The 17,569-nt window shown below is 38.9% G+C and overlaps 1 protein-coding gene across 1 annotated transcript in view; it reads left to right on the top strand.

The window, feature by feature from the left end:
- The window catches only part of larp1 (La ribonucleoprotein 1, translational regulator), a 50,471-nt gene that overhangs the window by 6,533 nt on the left and 26,369 nt on the right, over nucleotides 1-17,569 (top strand). The window contains 2 exon segments of the mRNA XM_054625422.1: nucleotides 13,225-13,289; nucleotides 14,786-14,851. Coding sequence (XP_054481397.1) covers nucleotides 13,225-13,289; nucleotides 14,786-14,851 — 131 coding nt within the window.

Here is a 17,569-nt window from a genome sequence, read left to right as displayed (position 1 = left end):
AGTGTGAATATCTAGTGAAGTGAATCTAGATTTAAATCTTTTCAACGCCATATAATTATTGTAAAGGCATTGCTGATTGAAATATTTGTTTTGCAAATTTATCCTCCTTGCTAGGTGCACGTTCATTCGGCACACCAGGTTTCCAGCTTGTTGATGTTTGCATAATTTTACCGTAGTGTTCGGTGAATGAGTGCATGAGGTTTTTACTTTAAGGCAGCCCTCGAGGGGCTTTAAAGCCGTAGAAAGTGTGTAAAGAAGCTTCTGTAAACACTGCAAAAGACATGAACACATGCATGTTCAGCACCTTGACTGAGAACCAAACCATCCTTAAACTCTTGCATTTTCATAAGAAGGAAACCTTAAATTTGAGCTTTTGAATTGTGACTATGACATGTATTTGACATTTAACAGTTGAAAAGTTAACTTCCATCCCCTCTAAAATATACTTGCCCAACCTTTGATGTAGGCTTAGGGTGTTACAGGTATTAAATAATTCAGTGTTTTTGTTTTGGTACCGTTTCAAAGCATTAGAAGAATGTTTTTTGAATGAAAAAGTTAGTGTTTTTTCCACCAGTTTCAATTTGAAGTATCAGAAATGAGACCCAGTCCAAGTACAACCCAATTTCAAGTCTGTTGTGAAGAATGCAGCCCGACGTGTATCGCTGTCCTGAAGCAGAGGTGTGACGACCCCCCCCCCCCCATGGCCAAAGAGTCAGGACTGAAATGGCCGGTCTGGCAAATGAATAAATGTAAATGTGGGTTAGGTTTGGTGCATTAGCATTCCTTTAGCACAATGCAGAAACCTTAATTAACACATGCAAATGTTAAGCCCTCTGTGTTTGAAAGTTTGGGTTGAAAGAGACCGTTGAATGGAACCGTCACACTTTGTGTCACGTGACTCTTGGCTTCTTTACGAAACAAAACTGCTTTAATCTAAAGTATAATTTGTTCTTGATATTTAGATTATTTTCCAGATATGGTTTTAGTGACACTTTGCGTTAACCTCGTATTTGCATTTGTAAGCAGGATATAAATATATATGAATTGGTTTGAAACAGATTGTAATGTTGCTTTGAACAGATAAAGGGTTATTTTTAGTAGTCTACAAATACTTGTCATTGTTTATAACTTCTCCTATGCATTAGTAACTAACATTTTACCATATTTTAATGCATTATAACTCTGGGTGTCCACAGGAGGAGTAGTAGTTGACTTTTAGTAAGTGTTAATAACTCCTAACAGCTACTTTATAATGTGTTATAAACATTTAAAATGGTTTATTAACAGATTATTAATGCTTAAAAGGGGGGCGGTTAAACTAAAGTGCTACGTGATTTACTTTTTTTCCCCCCCGCACAAGCCTCCACTCTGCTTCTGGCTTTCTTGCCAGCTCTAAATAAAGTTGTGAATTTAAAGGACTCTGGACTGTGTGAGATGTTACGGAGCTGCTTTGCATTCCTGCAGCACTCGCTTCTACTTGTGGGGGGGGAGGTGGGGGGGCTGCTGCTTCAAAATTAGCATGGACGCCTCAACGCATTTGTCCGTGCTCTGTGAAACTTGTCCTCTTTGTTGTGGCCGTGAAGAGGCAGAGCCCCACCTTCGGTCATCAGACACCCCCGGGGCTGTTGGAAGCTGCGTTTTATGACCTGTCGGGACCCGTCAAAGGTCATGAAAGGTTGCTGATGCGCGGATTTTGTAAAGTGGAACTAAGTGCTGTTGCAGGAAAGTCGCTGCGTTCGCTCTGGTGATGTGAGCTCAGCTGATTGGTCAGGACGTTATGACCACTTGTTTGCTGGTTAATCTGATTATTGCAGCTTGGTCCTAATAGATCACCATTTTTCTTTTTTAAAGTCTTTGTTATAACTGTTTGTCGCTCTAACTCTTATATTCATTCTGCAGGGTAATAATATAATTCAACACAGTATTGTCATGTTTGGAGGGATTCCTTCTGTTGCACTTCCAAAGACTCACCATTACTAGAACTGAAACAATTAATAGTTTCATTGGTTAGTAGGATTGAATTAAATCATTTACCAAGCCTGAAAATGTCAAACATTCTCATTTCTAGCTTCTCAAATTTGAGTTGCTGCTTTTCTTTGATCATTATAAATCCAAGAACTTGTATTTTTACTCAACACATTAATTGATAATGATAGCGTTGTCAATTGCAGCCCCAATTTTTGCAGATTCACTATGAAAATGTATCTCAATCACAAAGGATTGGGGTTGTCCAACAAAATCATAGGAGTGTAATTGGAAATTGGAACAACTATTTAATTCTTGTGTTTTACCAGAGATGTGCTCATACCGTTCTTGGTAACAGGTCATTCAGCCTAAACAGATGATAAAGAAATTACTAATTGACTAATGTGCTTTATGAATTAGCATCATTAGTCACTGATTCACAAAACTGAAACACGTGTGTTTGACTTGTGGCTGCAGACTGTCAGAAACCTCAGAGCAGATTAACTCAGAGTGGAGATGCTAAGCTAGGTAGTTTATGTTGAACTCCCTCATCACACACACACACACACACACACACACACACACACACACACACACACACACACACACACACACACACACACACACACACACACATTCTGTCAGCTGTTTCAGGGGGCAGCCCTTCTCTTAATGCTTTTATCTGTCTGATGTTTGTGTCTGGACTCAACGATAGCGGCTCATCCCCTCTGCGGAGGCTGGGCAGAGCCGCCATCCGCTCAGGGTGTAGTCCGTCTGCATCCAGGATGAGTCCCCTTAGTGGTGCGACTGAGCCCCTGTAGCCAAAGAACTCAAGTCTTAAGTCAGATGGGATTTGATTTCAACATTTTCATGGAGACGTGTGTGTTAACGAGCAGGTGTGCCACGATTAAAGACGTGTCTCATCTTAACTGTTGCGAGTGTTTGTCCGCTGTGAGTCAGGGTTTGTTGGTTATAATGACCTGCAAACTGAATACAGTAGCAGATGAGTCATTAGGTGTGTTTTCATCACATATTTTCATGCACATTTTGATCTTTAGTATTAGAAAAAGCTGTATGGGAACGACGAAATTTGATAAAACTTCATCAATTGTGGGGGAAAAAGTTTCATTACTTGCTTGAGCTGATAAATGGATTATGGAAACTCGTATGGAACATTTAACTCGCATGACCAGTCAGCGGTTTCTTTTGGGGTCCTCTCTGATTATCCCATAACTTGCAGATGCATGTCTTCTTCTGCAGACAGCATGAACCATGACCAAAACCTGGAAAAGATCGATCCAGACATTTTTGGATCGATATCGTGCTTTTGAGCGTGAATCGATATCGGATCGCGGATCGATTTTTTGAACACAGCCCTACCAGTCAGCGGTTTCTTTTGGGGTCCTCTCTGATTATCCCATAACTTGCTAGCTGCCATGAGAGAACAATTCAAACTTTCCAAAGGGGAACAAATTCCTAAAGACCTCTCCATTCTGTCTGGTAGATTGTTAAATGGTCAAGCCAATTTGGTTTTATTTACAATTCGCAACCTCTACTTATTCTTCTACTCTGTTTACTGGCGGATTACTGACATGTTTAGCCAATAGTGCCAACTTCTGTAGTAGAGTTTATTCACACCAAACCAGTGAATGAAAACGCATTTCTTTTTCTGAAACAGTTTGCTTCAATTTCACCTGAAATAAAGTAGCTGCAGCTCGTTGACCAGGTAAAGGTAGCTGGTACTTGTAGTCTTTCATAAAAAAGGACATCTGAGGATTAAGGAGTATTTTTGATGGTTGAAAATCTGAATTTAAACATGAAAACATGAAGTTAAAAAAAGCCAGACAGGACTGTTATTGTTGAACAAATAAGTCCTTTCTGCTGCAATGTTTTTTAATCCGTGCAGTCTCAACTTTGACCATATTTCTTTGTGCACACCTCTGATCGTCTACTGCAACTTTTCCAACTGTCCTGTGTTGTGACTACAGAGAGAGCTGTGTTTTTAAAAGTCCCTCCCCGTTCATTTCTCAGCACTTTTCTAGATTGTAACTGAATCTCTCTGGTTTGGGATCAAGTTTCACTCCTGCGTTTCTTGTTGCACTCTCTGATATATCAGATTTATTGTACCATTATTGTGAAGACGGCAGAAGCCAAAAGAAATGTAGTGGGGGTTTTTTTTCCACAGAGTAAGCAAAACGTTTGTAGCGTAGCTTTTCTTCTATAACTGTATTTGTTTTAGCGTGATTATGTCAGTGATGGATGAAGAGCTAGAGCTGACAGGTTGTTTAATTTGGTTTTTGGGAACATTTTCAGCACTTCATCAGGGTTAAAAGCATTAATAGCCTTTTTGTTTGTCCTGTGGATAACCATTAACACTCTGGAGGGTCACGCCTGCCTTTGTCAGAAATCTGCATGTAAAAAAAAAATCAACAAATTGTACTTTGAAGACATGATTTACAAGTTAACATGTTGAGGAAAATGTGTTGTGAAATAACCAACAGAAAAATGGCGTTCATCCAGGTATTTCAATGCAGACCTAAACGGTTTGAGTTGAGCATCCAGTCTGTGTCGGATGAGGTTTGATGTCGGGTTAGATTTGCTGCTCTCTTGTTTCATGACTTGGGTTTAACGTGTTTAAGTGTGTTTGTTCTCGGCTGTCTGAGCCTTTTTACTCTGCAAAGGCTGATGTCACCACTCTGATCATGTGACGCCGCTGAGAGTCTACGTTGTGTGTGTGTGTGCGTGTGTGTGTCACGCAGGCGACCTACCGGCGTACGCTCTCGACAGTCCTTTCCTCCATATTTGGTTCTTGCAGAGCGGCTTCCCTCTGCCGTCGTCACTCTGCTGAGAGACCGTCGGGCTGCAGAGCAAACGGCAGACGATGCTGATTTAAGTTTCACACTGATTCAACGTAGAGTGTGACAAATAACTAGCCATTGTATGGTGATTTTTCTGTTGTTTCTTTTCACACATCCTTATCTAGTTTCCTGTAATGAGCACTTACAATATGAGGTATTGTAGCTGCCTTTTTTGGGTGCTTTGTGCAGGTGTGAATTTTTTATGAGTATCATCCTGTGGGGAAGATATCAGAGTTTTCTCCTGAAAACTGGGAAATCCCACAACTCTCACATCAAATAAGTGAGTCTTAGAATTACAATATGACCTCAGAATGACGTTGCAACACACGTGGGAGTAGAACAAACCCACTCGCCCATAGCCAACCAAAAAAAAGTCCCTGCATCTGGCTCAGGACTGGCTGCGTGTTTTTCTTTTTTTCCCCCCCAACAACGCCACTGTGTTTATCTAAGACTGCAGAGCCGACGTGGCACAAGGTTTATTTATAGGCTCCTCCAGCGATACCCTGTGGGGGCTTTGGAGCCGGTTATCGTCACTGGCGTGTGCTGCGGCGCCCTTGGGAATCCGTCTTTGGACTCCACCTGAGCTGTGTGTGGTGTGCGTGTGTGCTCTGTAGTGGGATTTCTGGGAAAAAGTCAGTTGTGGACTTGGAGATAACTGTAAATGGAAAAAGGGCATGTGATGGAGATAGTTTTAAACTTTTATGCATACGACCCCTGCAGCTTTTTTGTTTGTTTTAATCTAAATGAATAAGGAAGCAGTAAAGCATTTTAATGTGCAAAGTGATCTCATATAGAGCTTAAAATATTAAGATTGGAGAGACGGAAGGAGAGGCAACATGCAGGGAATAAACACAGAGGAGAGAAAGAAGGCAGTGAAATGAGAGCCAATGGTGAAGAAGAAAGGATGAACTGACAGGAAAGAGTGATGAGTCACTACATACTAATGTGTTGGACGAACTGGTGATTTAGGGGAAAGCCGGTAAAGGATGAATGCTTCGTTTTCTCTGTCAGCGTTCAAGTCACTCACTAAATATTTAAAAAAATGTTCTGCTCAAGTTAACACAAAAACACCTTTATTATTTGCACTTTGTTTTCTTTGTAGTTGCACTGATGTGGCTGTGTTGGTGTGTGTCGGGTCATATTTCAGGTGCAGCTGATCCAGCTCGATCCGGCCATTTGTTTAGTTAATTCAGAATTCAATGGAGCGATACAGTTACAGGTCAAACAAGGTATTCTCATTTCTTAGTGTCAGTGTGTATATGTGTGTGTGTGTGTGTGTGTGTGGGGGGGGGGGGCTGCTTTTTCTAAGAAGTGAAATTCTGCATTTCTCTTTTTGTGAAGAAATGGGTTTTAACAAAGATATATCGCCTCCTGTTTTCTCCTCATTCTGCTGAGGATCAAAGCTTTTGTTATGGATGATATAGCAGGTACTTCTTGGTACTATTTTTTTTTTTCACCATATTATATTTAGAAATTTAAGTTGATTGTCTGCAAGCGTTTTTCTGACTCATTTTGTTCTGCTGACACATGTTTGGGATACATTACTTGCAGATACAGCAACACTATCAGCACTCCTGTTGTTCCCATCTCCTCCTCCTCCTCCTCCATATGTCTTCACAAGTTTTTTTTTTATTTTTTTTTTATCCTTTGTATGTTCTCTATGATATTTAGCCGTATGTTTTCGTAACACACCCACTCGACCTGTCCTTGAGTTTTTGAGAATTTAACACTTATCAGCGCTCTTGTACAGTTGAACACACAACGCTGCGATAACGCTCTCAGCCTTCACTCCTACCTGTTGACGCGGACTGTTCTCAAGGTGGTTGACGCCTATTTTGTGCAATTAATCTTTTGAAAATTGATAAATCCCACAAACTAAAGATCAGCAGCAAATAAATTGGGGACTTAAAGTTCCTTTTTTACTGTAGAGCGTGTGTGAGATCTGGAGAATCGTTAAAGTTTAGACTGATATCTGATTAATAATTGAAGGTTTGATTTTAAAAAGTAAAAGTAAGACTTAATTAAATTTCCTGATGTGAGGATATTTTAAATTTGTAACCTCTGCAATGCAAATTAGTGAGGGATTTTTTTTCTTTTACGGAAGTGCAAAAAAAATGAATTGAAAGTAAAAGTTCCATTGAAATTTACGGCCTATTGCTCTTTTTTTGTGTGACTCTAGATACAATTGGAAAACATTTTTGAAATTAGTTATATTTAATACTAGTTTTAGGTCTGCTGCATAAGTTGCATTTTAAATTTAACATTGGAATTCCAAATTTGAAGTCCAAATATTGATAATTAGGAATGATCAGGGCTTTTTTACAGTGTGAATGAATACATTACACATGTTTTAGCAGTTTTGACGTTTGGGTTTGATCAGTCATCGTTTGAGTATTTGTGAGATGGAAGATAAAACGTAAACAAAGCTACTCAATACTTTTTGAGTCCCAGCTGCGACAGCGACTCGGGTATTGGTTTCTCCTCGAGAGTCTGTGTGCGAGTTCCAAGTCTTGTTTTATTGGCATGAACGCAACAACTACAATCTTATCAAAGCATGAAGTAATAATGAGATTATAAATATGTGTATTTATATTTCTGTCTGTGGGCGGATTTTGTGAACGCCATAGCCGTGCAAGATGCAGTCGCTAAACTTGCCAGAGTTGTAAATCAAAATAAAGGTTTAATTTGAAGAAATGGGTGTGGTCCAAGCAAGAGATCCCAGGTGATCCTATTGCAAGATGGATTAATTAATTCAATTGAATAGCCATTAAAGTAGCAAGTCATACCCGCCGTGGCAGCAGGGCATTCAGTGAATCACTTTTTCTTCTTAAAGGGTGAAGTGTAGGAAGTCTCTAACCAAACTGCTAAATCAAATTAAAAGGTCATGGGATAATGACAAACATCAAAAGAGAAAACTGCAATAAATCTTAGCTTGTGTTGCATGAGAAATAACAATCTTGGGAATGCGTTTTAAATCTCCCCTGAAGAGGCGGACGTCTTCTGTGGACGCTGTGCTGACTGTGTGACTGCCGGAGGAGCAGCAGCAGCGTTACAGTTCGTCAGACGCCTTGGCCTTTTGAGAGGCTTCTCCTCTGACCTTAAGCTATCATCTGATATGCCCTGAACACTGAGCCGCCCTGTGAGTGATAACCAACGCGCCCTTCAGTGGGTTAGTAGTGCACGGCTCAGCTGATCAACAGAATGTGCCAGAACTCGATTTAAAAAAAACCAAAAAAAAAAACCCTGCTTGAACAACCTCCGTTTGTCCATTGGTTGCAGCAGTTGACGGGCGACAAAATTAAATTAAGGGTTCTTTTGGTCACTTCGACCACGATGCACGGCTAACAGCTGATGGTGTTTTCTGTAGTCAGAAGTTGTTCCAAAGGATCTGTAGCAAACGTGATTATATGAACCTACTGAAGACTCACTGCTTTACTGAGAATAACGATTATTTGGTCTGTAAATGTAAGTTTTCTTTATGCACACTAAAGCACTTCCTGTTTACATGACCTGACCTGTTCTCACTCATAGAAACTTGACTGGTGCAACTTCTAACGTAACAACACGTTAATATTTGAATGATACTATTGTGTTTGTGAATGGGATTTGTTCCTCTCTAGAGCTGCAATTATTAGTCCATTAATAACTTTTTAATTGCCAACCATTTTTTAATCGAAATTATGATGCCAGCTTCTTAAATGTGAATATTTTCCGCCCTTTTTACTCCTCTATAACAGTAAACTGAATTTCGTGTGGGCAAAAGAGACATTTGACATTTTAATGACATTGTCTTGGACTTTGGGAAACGCATGATTTACTTTTCCCCCATTTTCTGACATTTTAATATTTCAAACTTGATTGTAATTGATTAATCGAGAAAACAATACACAGAATATCGACAATAAAAATAGTCTGTATAGTTGGCTCTTTATTATTTGATTATATAAACTATCAAAAATCTCTAAATATTTAAACGAGAGTCTAGTCATGATAGTGGTCCTGTGAGTTTGTACTTCAGCACAATGCTAACATGCTAAAGTTTAGCATGTTTATTGTTTACCATGATCTTAGCTTAGTGTGTTAGCATGCTAACTGCTAATTAGCACTAAACACAGAGACTAGCTAAGACTAATGGGGGATGTTATCATCAATATCAATTTCATCACAATCCACCCATATACTTAATGGGGAAAAAAAGTGTTACACTTAAATTCAAATGAGCCTTCACTTTGAGAAACACTATAAATAAAAGGCGTTTGAAGTTATTTTAATGATATAAAGTCTCCCTCCTCTACATTTACTCTGTAGCTGTTTTGAAAGCCTCTCAAAGTCCTCCGTCATGATGACGAGGCAGAAAGATTTAATCAGTTGTCCCACTTATCGGTATTAAAAAGGCTCCAGTGAATAAGCCTTGCTGGAGAAATCTGTTGGTAACATCAAGAACCTGCCATTGTGTACGTTTGGTTGTGAAACAGGCTTTGTCATGCTTCATAAGCAGCAGCAGCAGTGTGACATTTGCAAAATTTCAAACTAAGCAGATAAATGCGGATAAATACTTGAGGAATTTGTGCCGATTTCCCGGCTTAATTTAGCAACAGAGTTGTAACAAAGGCTAAAGGTTCTACGTCAGGTGGCTCGGGGGAACAGGAGTTTGTGCCGTTCTATGAAATGAGTTTTAGGTGACCCAGATAATGTTCACGTATTTATAAGCATGTTATAAAGTCCCTGTTAAGAGGGTCATAATTCTGTTTCACAAATCAGTGGAAGTTGAAGAATATTTAAAAACATTTTCTGATATTTTTGCGGTATTTTCTGTCTTGTTTGTTTGGTTTTTCACCAATACATTTTTAATTCTGGTGACAGAATTTTAAATAAATAGATTAAATAATAAAGGTTTGGTGGAAGGTTGGAACGTGGATTAAACTTTCCTATAAAGGTGATTATTAAAAAAAAATAATGAGATCAACTTACTTTACTGATTTACTGTATTTCTATAGATGAAGAAAGCTGGCGTGTCCATCCCTTTATTCTCCATTATTTTGTGTATTTTGATGCACATGCAGATATTAAAATGACTCATTAAGCTGATTAATTAAGTTAGTTACGGATACATTTGTTGTAGCTGTCATCTGGTGAAATAGTTACATTAACGGGTGATGTTTCTAGAAAAATGCCTAAAAACCCGGTTGTAGCTGATCTTTAAACTTTAAATAGGATCCTGGATCTGGGTCTTCAGTCTTGTTGAACTGGTCGTTGGTGACTTTAGGCTTCTCCTGATATCTTCAGCCATAATTAGGATAAGCATGAGCTGAAGAGTTAACCGCTGGAAACGTCACCATTTCATAAGAAGCTCTTACTCAACAGTGACATGTAAAAAGGTTGAGCCGGTCGGCTTCACAAAGAAAACATTTCAGTGTTGATTTAGTTCACATGACCTCTGTAATAAAACTATTTATACACCAAATTACCAGGCGCCAAAGACGACTTCTTGTGATAGAGATTATGGGACAAATTGTGCAAAATGACATGCTGGGAGTGTTGCAATATTGAAAAACTATTTATTTATTTTTTTACATTTTTACAACCTCTGCTAATAACCTTTAGTCCTCTCCTTTCTGCTCTGTGTCCAGAGTTTTTGTCACATTGCTGGATTGCAGAATTTTCCGTTTTTGGCGAAATTTTAAATGAGCCATGTATAATAAAGAGATTTGGATTAAAATATATCACCAATTTGAAGCTTAGATTTGTTTCTTTTTCCTGAGGGAAACATTTGTCACACATGATTTGTTCCAGTACCCTCAGAAATTAGAAAAACTGATGATAATTTGTGTTTCTGGCTTTCGATAAGTGGTGTAATATAGGGATTAATTAATATGAAAAGATCCGTCTTTGGACCTCAGTTGAGATTTAGTTTTTGGCTCAATATTCTCATTTTCCTTTCCATTATTCAGAGTAGGACTGTCTAAACTTGCCAAAAATGATAAGTTTTAATAATAATAATACATTTTATTGATAGAGCGCTTGTCAAAGACGCTTTACAGACATTTAAAATCATCATTTAATAAAAACATCATCATCATCAAATGATTTGAATATCTATTCTTTGTGCATTTCCATGAAACTGTGTCTTGACTGGCCCAGAAGCAGCTCTGAACTTTGTTTCTATGTATTCTTGTTGCTTTACTTCTAAAGTGCTGCAGTGGATGAGGAACCACTGATTAGTGAAGTTGAATTGAGGAGTTAACTTTACGACACCTCCTCATTTCACTTCAAAAAGCTAAATTAGATGGCAGCTTGTTGGAGGGACATCAGCTGAAGGTTTCCTACTTGTACAAGTTGTTCTTTCATCATTTTGTATTATCTAGATTTGTCAAACAAATGTTTTTGTAATAATAATCAGTGACACCTCACCCTGTTGTGGGCTCCATTTCTCAACCTCGGACTCAAAACTAAACAAACAAGTTTAAAGTTCAGAAGTAATTTAAGGGAAACGACATACGTCCCATTTCTGACAAGCCAAAGGACAATCAGAGACACTAGAAGCACAAGATTCAGCTTTAAAACTTCTAACTTCTTTCTACTAAGAACTTCATATTTTGGTGACATTTAAGGAATTTAAAATCATGATTTTTGTATATTAGAATATTCTTTTTTTTTTTTTTTTTTACAGTTTTTTTGTATCAAAAACTGTAAAATTAACAGGCGTACAACTACTTATGTGAAAACATTTTTAGCTTTTTGCAGCTCCAGAGTCGGTGCTGAAAAGTGTGGCTACATTTAAAGGTCTTTGTGTTGAAAATTGAAAATATTTTTGGATTTAAGTTTCTTTAATTTGGTTCCTGTTTTAGCTGCACAACATTCAAAACTCTTATCGTATTTCTGTGTCTGTAAAGAAACCCTGCTCTTAGTTGGTGATGGTTGGTAATCCACCAGAGGATTTTATTCCCCCCTCGTCCTCTCACTCTTTCTTGCGGCCGTCCCTCGACATGATCCTCCTTAAGGAGCTTACTGAGGTTATTCTCCGGCGAAAAACGACTCGGCGAAGTCACCGCGAGCTTCGTTTGCTCCCCTCGTAGTCGCAGTGTTGTGACCCTGCAGCCGAAGACGGCAAGAGGCAACATCTCTGATATCAGGAGGTTTGTTTTTAGGAAGATTCATGAGCAGGTACGACCAGGGCTGCTCAATTATTCATTGTGTTCATGAGGTAAGACTTTTTTTTTTTTTTTTGAGCTTCATTGGATCCCGCTCTGGTCTAACTCGAGATGACTAACCCACATACCAAGACTTACCTTTTATAAAACAATGTTACGCACTGGGCTTCTGTGGAACTGAAGACGTTAGCAAACAGTGTGAAAACTTGTTAAACGAATGCCAATGCGACCAAACTGTACGTCTCATTGTACAGTAAATGTCCTTTCTGATGGTTCTTGTGTACCTTAATGTCGCTGTATGTTATTGTTCGTTAACGGTTGTTGGCGTGTGTTTGGCTTGAGAAGATTAGCAAATGCTACATCGTTAGCTTACAGGAATGAGTTAAATAAACAACAAGATAAATGATTAACAGGTGCAAAAGTTGACAACCAGGCCAAGTTATACATGAACATTAACATGCAAACAGGGAAAATACATTCAGCTTATTGTATCGTTATGGTGCTGATATGATTAGTTGATTAATTAGCTAATTGTTCACTGTTTAAAGGATAATATTTGCTGTTTCCAACCTCTGAAATCATTTCTCCTCGTCACTTTTCTGGGTTTTGATCGTTGGTCAAACAAAACAATAATTTGAAGATCTTGAGAACTGCGATGAGCTTTTAACAATTTATTGACCAAATAATTATAATAATTATTTGATAAATTGCTCTAAATCATTCTTTGATGGATTTACATTTTGAAGTGCTTCCATGAATGCATTTATTTCCATTAGACTGTTTTACTTCCTCAGTTTCTGCTGTGTGTGTCTGTGATTCCTGGACATTTGATTCATGATCTTCCCAGTAGTGATGCAGCTTGTTGACATGTTGAACAAGCTGCATCATGTGTTCTGTGTTTTGTTTTGTTGAAATGAGCTTCTATTGTTTATCTACCTGGTTACAATAATGGCAGAGAAGAAGAAAAAATGACTGTTATAGTTGAGTTTATTGGTAAATGATGCCACAGCTGTATATTACGCAAAGGATATCTGAGGCAACGGCAAAAGAAAGGCAGAGGATTTATTTAGAGCGTACCTGCAACGGGTAAATAAGAAAAATGGGAAAGTTAATAAATTCCAACTAATATCAAATGTGATTCTGTTGTTTATTGTTTTCTGCTTTCATTGCTGTCGAAATGTGCTTGTTAGGCGATCTGTGTTGATGTTTGCAGAACTGGTTGTAATGTCGACTTCTTTGTGTTTCCACAGAGTCTACCGGCCCCGCCAAGGTGGTGAGAGCAGGGAACCCCCCGAAGCCCAGACGTGGAGGAAAGGTAACGTTCTGTTTGTGTGTTTGTTAGAAAATACTGGTGGAAAGCAGCAATAAAGAAATTATTAAAGAATAATCCATTTAAGAATAGAAATAATTCATAGGAACTTATAGTACTGACAAAGCTCCTTTTTGGTAGAAACAAATTTAAAGGAGAGGAAATAACTGCTGGGGTTGAGAAGAATAAAGGGGATAGAGGGATAGAATCGTAATAAACTAGACAAAGAAGAGTTATCTAATTTCAAAATCAGCCCAATTAGAGAAGTAATTGAGCTCAAAATATTGTCTCTTCAGTTAAATGTTGTGCTTTATAATGAAAGATGATCAGAAATCTATTGAATTGCTTTTGAAATAAATAATTAAAATCAGTAAAGGCTTTTTGGGGTTTCGTGGCTTTAAAAGTCTGTTAAACCTTTTTTTCTTTCCATTTAAATGGCAAAAACTTTTAATGCACAGTTTGGTCATTAAATTTTTTTTATTCAGGATGAAGGTGCTTTTTAAAAAAAAAGTGCTATTTCAGTCTAACAAATCATATCAAATTAAAGTATTTTTAATATTAATTTGAAATCAAAAGTCAAATTAAAGAAGCTTCCTTTACGTACATTGATGGATGTTAGAGATTGGAAATACTCAACTCTTAAGCACTTAAGAGTCTTCATGACAAGGCTGTTGTATATTTACAGAGTTGTTTGTTTGAGGATCAAACACTGTGTATTTTCCATTATCACACAACATCATGTACAGTAAATTCTTGGCCAAATCAAACGGAACATCTTGTTTAGTTCAGAGCCTCTTCAGAGCTCAGTGCAGGTTTGTGACGTCAGAGCGCCGCTGTTTATCCGTCATGCCTCGAGCTGTTTATCCGTCATGCCTCGAGCTGTGTACAAACCCCCGTTCACACTTCCTGAAACGCAAATGCGAGTTCCTGCCGAGCCAATGGCCATGCAGATAACCGGAGCAGACGATCTCTTCCCCCGAAGCGTTTTCATTCATAACTTCCTACCTTGGATTGCAGGCGCTCTGCTGTTGCACCACACCTTGACCACAAAACATTTATGACGCCCTGGCGTTAAGTGCGGCGTTGCAGAAACGGAACGACTGAAATTTACACATCACAGGCAATAAATGGCTTAAGATGATTGTGTACTAAGTCCTGTTTTATTAGGTGGGCAATAAAAGGTTTTACTTTCACGCCATGAAGGAAATATGTCATGCAGACATATGAAAAACATTCATTTGTTAATCTTATCGGATGTGTGTTTTGGGGTTTAACACCAAAGACCATTTGAACGTGCAGCAGTGTGACAGACTTTTCCTCGGAAGATAATCTTTTGTTTGCACTCATTTACATGCTTTTGTGTGTCGTGCAGCCGTGAAATCATCAGCTTCGACTCTGTAATTCTTGGATAAAGTCATCTCCCTTCATGACTAACCTGCTCTAACGTCTCTGTTTACCAGTTATTTTTGACTCTCCTGCTAATTCAGCTTTTCTTTGCTCAGGTTGGAGATTTTGCCGACGCCAACAGCTGGCCGACTCCCGGGGAGATCGCAACTAAAGACATGCAGGTGGGTGTTTGTTTGTTTGTTTGAGAAGCGTTGAGTCACAGGTCGGTCAGACGATCAGTGTAGCAGACACACTGATGAGAAAAAGGAGTGGCGTCTTTAAGGTTCTTGGGACACAAGGGTTTCAGAATTGCTGCATCTTCTGTGTCTCGAGCTCCTTTTTTTTGATTTTTCTTTTATACATATTTGTTTGAGTTGTGTTAAAGGAGCCTGAGATATAAGAATGTTATTTCAAACTGCTGCTTATCTCTTATTGTTGTGCATGTGATGATAAATAACTTGAAACTTGGAGTTAGCCAGACAAGGACACAGGAATAGAGCTGGGAAAAAGAGTTTTTTGTTTTACTGCGTCTTTACGTGACGGGACAATTCAAACCAATAACTACCGGACACCTTTGGCTTTATATAATAAATAGTTGTTACTGTTATGTGTTACGTTTTAGTCTTGGTTTCTGCCTGTCGCCGTCTTGGTTTTTTGCAACCAGAAGTGACGAGAGGGTGGAGCTTAGCACAATAGAAGTCTGATTAAGACATTTTTTTTTTTATCAACCAAAAAGGTTACAGCTAACTTTCATGAACTGAAAACAACTGAAAATAACTCACAGACCTGATAACGCTGTGGTAGTAACCTGTCAATCACTGTGTAGCCCCGCCCTGAAGCATACCCTGCTTTATGGTCTATTCGACATCATTTACTAAATGAACATCATGCTGTGTTGAAGAAGACTTGAAACTAGAGATTGAGACCATAAACTCATGTTTACAATGTTTACTGAGGGAATAAATCAAGAGAGAAGTAGAGTCATTTTCTCATAGACTTCTATACAACCAGAGGAGTCGCCCCCTGCTGGACAGTAGAGAGAATGCAGGTTGAAGGACCTTCCCTTTTCAGACCTGGAATTTTTGTCTCACAACTAAATCACTTGTTATGATACTTTTAACTTGATAAGTCGGCGTCTATAAAGTGACTGTATTGGATGCATGACTTGGTGCTTTGATACAGATTTAAGTTTTTACAAGTCGTGTGTTGGTATGAAAAAAAAAAAAGCAGGTAGAGGAAGAAAATGAATTTGTCTGTTACCTGGTTGTTAGGGGATACTGGTGAACAGGAAGCTTTAAAAGACTAAATCAACACGGGCGACAACACAAAGTGAAGCGTTTCATACAAAGAGAATCTCACTAGTGTCAAGCCTAAAATTATTACCTTCACCAACCAATCGGAGGAAGCTGCTCAGCTTGTCTAGCTGCAGTGGATGTGTGTAGCTTTCTATAATGGGTACTTTAGTGGTTGTGGCTGTAATTACACAGCAGCTAAACAGCACATCCAGACAAAGCAGTCTGCTTCTTCTGGCCCGACTTTGTGTCCTCAGGACTCTGTGTTTATTTTGTTTTTTTAAGGCATTGGGTTAGTCGAGGCTCACCACCATGGCAGGACCCCTTGGACACTCAGGAGGCAAAACAAAAGATGGCTGACCTCAAAGCAGCGAGAAGGAAGAATAATTCAGAAATATAGAAAGATCCAGTTTTACACCAGAAGGTTTATAACATAAAAATCCTTTTTGTTTAATGGATAAAAGAATGGATGGCTATTCAAAGTATTAGCGAATAGTTTTTGCGTCAAACGCCCATCCCTACAAAGCTGCACACTTTATTACTCAACCTGCGTATCGATGAAATCTTTTATCTCGCAAATAAATTTGACAGAAATTACAAAATTATCGTTTTGGCTTCACTAGATTGACTAGAATATTTAAAATAATGTGATGAAAACACAGGACTTGGACTAAATTAAGTAAGAAAACATTTTGACTGTAACGTTTTGAGTTGGCGTCGACTGAAATAGAATAAGAAGACGAGACTATGAAGAATAAGAATTACTTAAACGGGCCTAAAGCCAATAAGCATTTTTGTCTAAAGACTCAATTTAAAGTAGCTGCTCAAATTCATCTCGCAGCGTTGGCTGACCAACCTTTTGACCCTCAGGTTGAGAAGAGGAAAAACTTCACATCAAAAGAAGCCTTTCACATGTCTTGCTACGAGCTCTACATGCAGTCACGGTTAACTCTCTCCACCTCACATCCACCACACTGACCGACCCGTTCCCTCTTAGACTTCTTCTCTCGCCACCTACAGCTGTTGGTCCGACGGGGGATGTGTCTAATTTGTGTCCCCCCCGCCCCCTTACAGTAGCAGCAGTAATTAACAGCCCCCCCCTCAGAACAGTTTTCTATTTCTGATGTCGGGGCGATAATGTGTCAGTGTGAGAGCGACCCTGCTAACCTCCCCTATATTAGGCAGCCAGGTCTGAGCCAACGCGAGAGAGTGAGAGAGTTGATCGTCCCGGAGCAGTAAAATGTGGGTCATATCATCAAGAGACAGGAATAACCCGTGGCTCTGGTGGCAAGGAATCAGAGGTGGAGGAGGGTGGAGTTATAGGACGGTGACCGAGGCCTGGGAAGGGATGTCCTTTTAGGGATCCCCCTCCAATAAACCACCCTGGATCTCTGCTGCTGCTATTCTTAGGAGGCTGCAGTTCACCGTCAACCACGTAACATTTAAAGCTGTAAATCAGTGGCTGAATTCTTTGAATATGCAGGAAATAGAAAACTGAAATTCAATAAAGGAGTGCTCTTAAAGTTAAACCTCAGATTTCATGCAATAAAACATTGTTTCTAGAACTTTTAAATGCATTTGAGCTTGAGGTTTTACAACCTTTTTAGG

The sequence above is a fragment of the Anoplopoma fimbria genome, chromosome 24 (assembly GCF_027596085.1).
Source record: "Anoplopoma fimbria isolate UVic2021 breed Golden Eagle Sablefish chromosome 24, Afim_UVic_2022, whole genome shotgun sequence".
Taxonomy (NCBI): Eukaryota; Metazoa; Chordata; class Actinopteri; order Perciformes; family Anoplopomatidae; genus Anoplopoma; species Anoplopoma fimbria.
The sequence above is the reverse complement of the archived record's forward strand: the minus strand, read 5'-3'. Positions and strand labels throughout refer to the sequence as shown.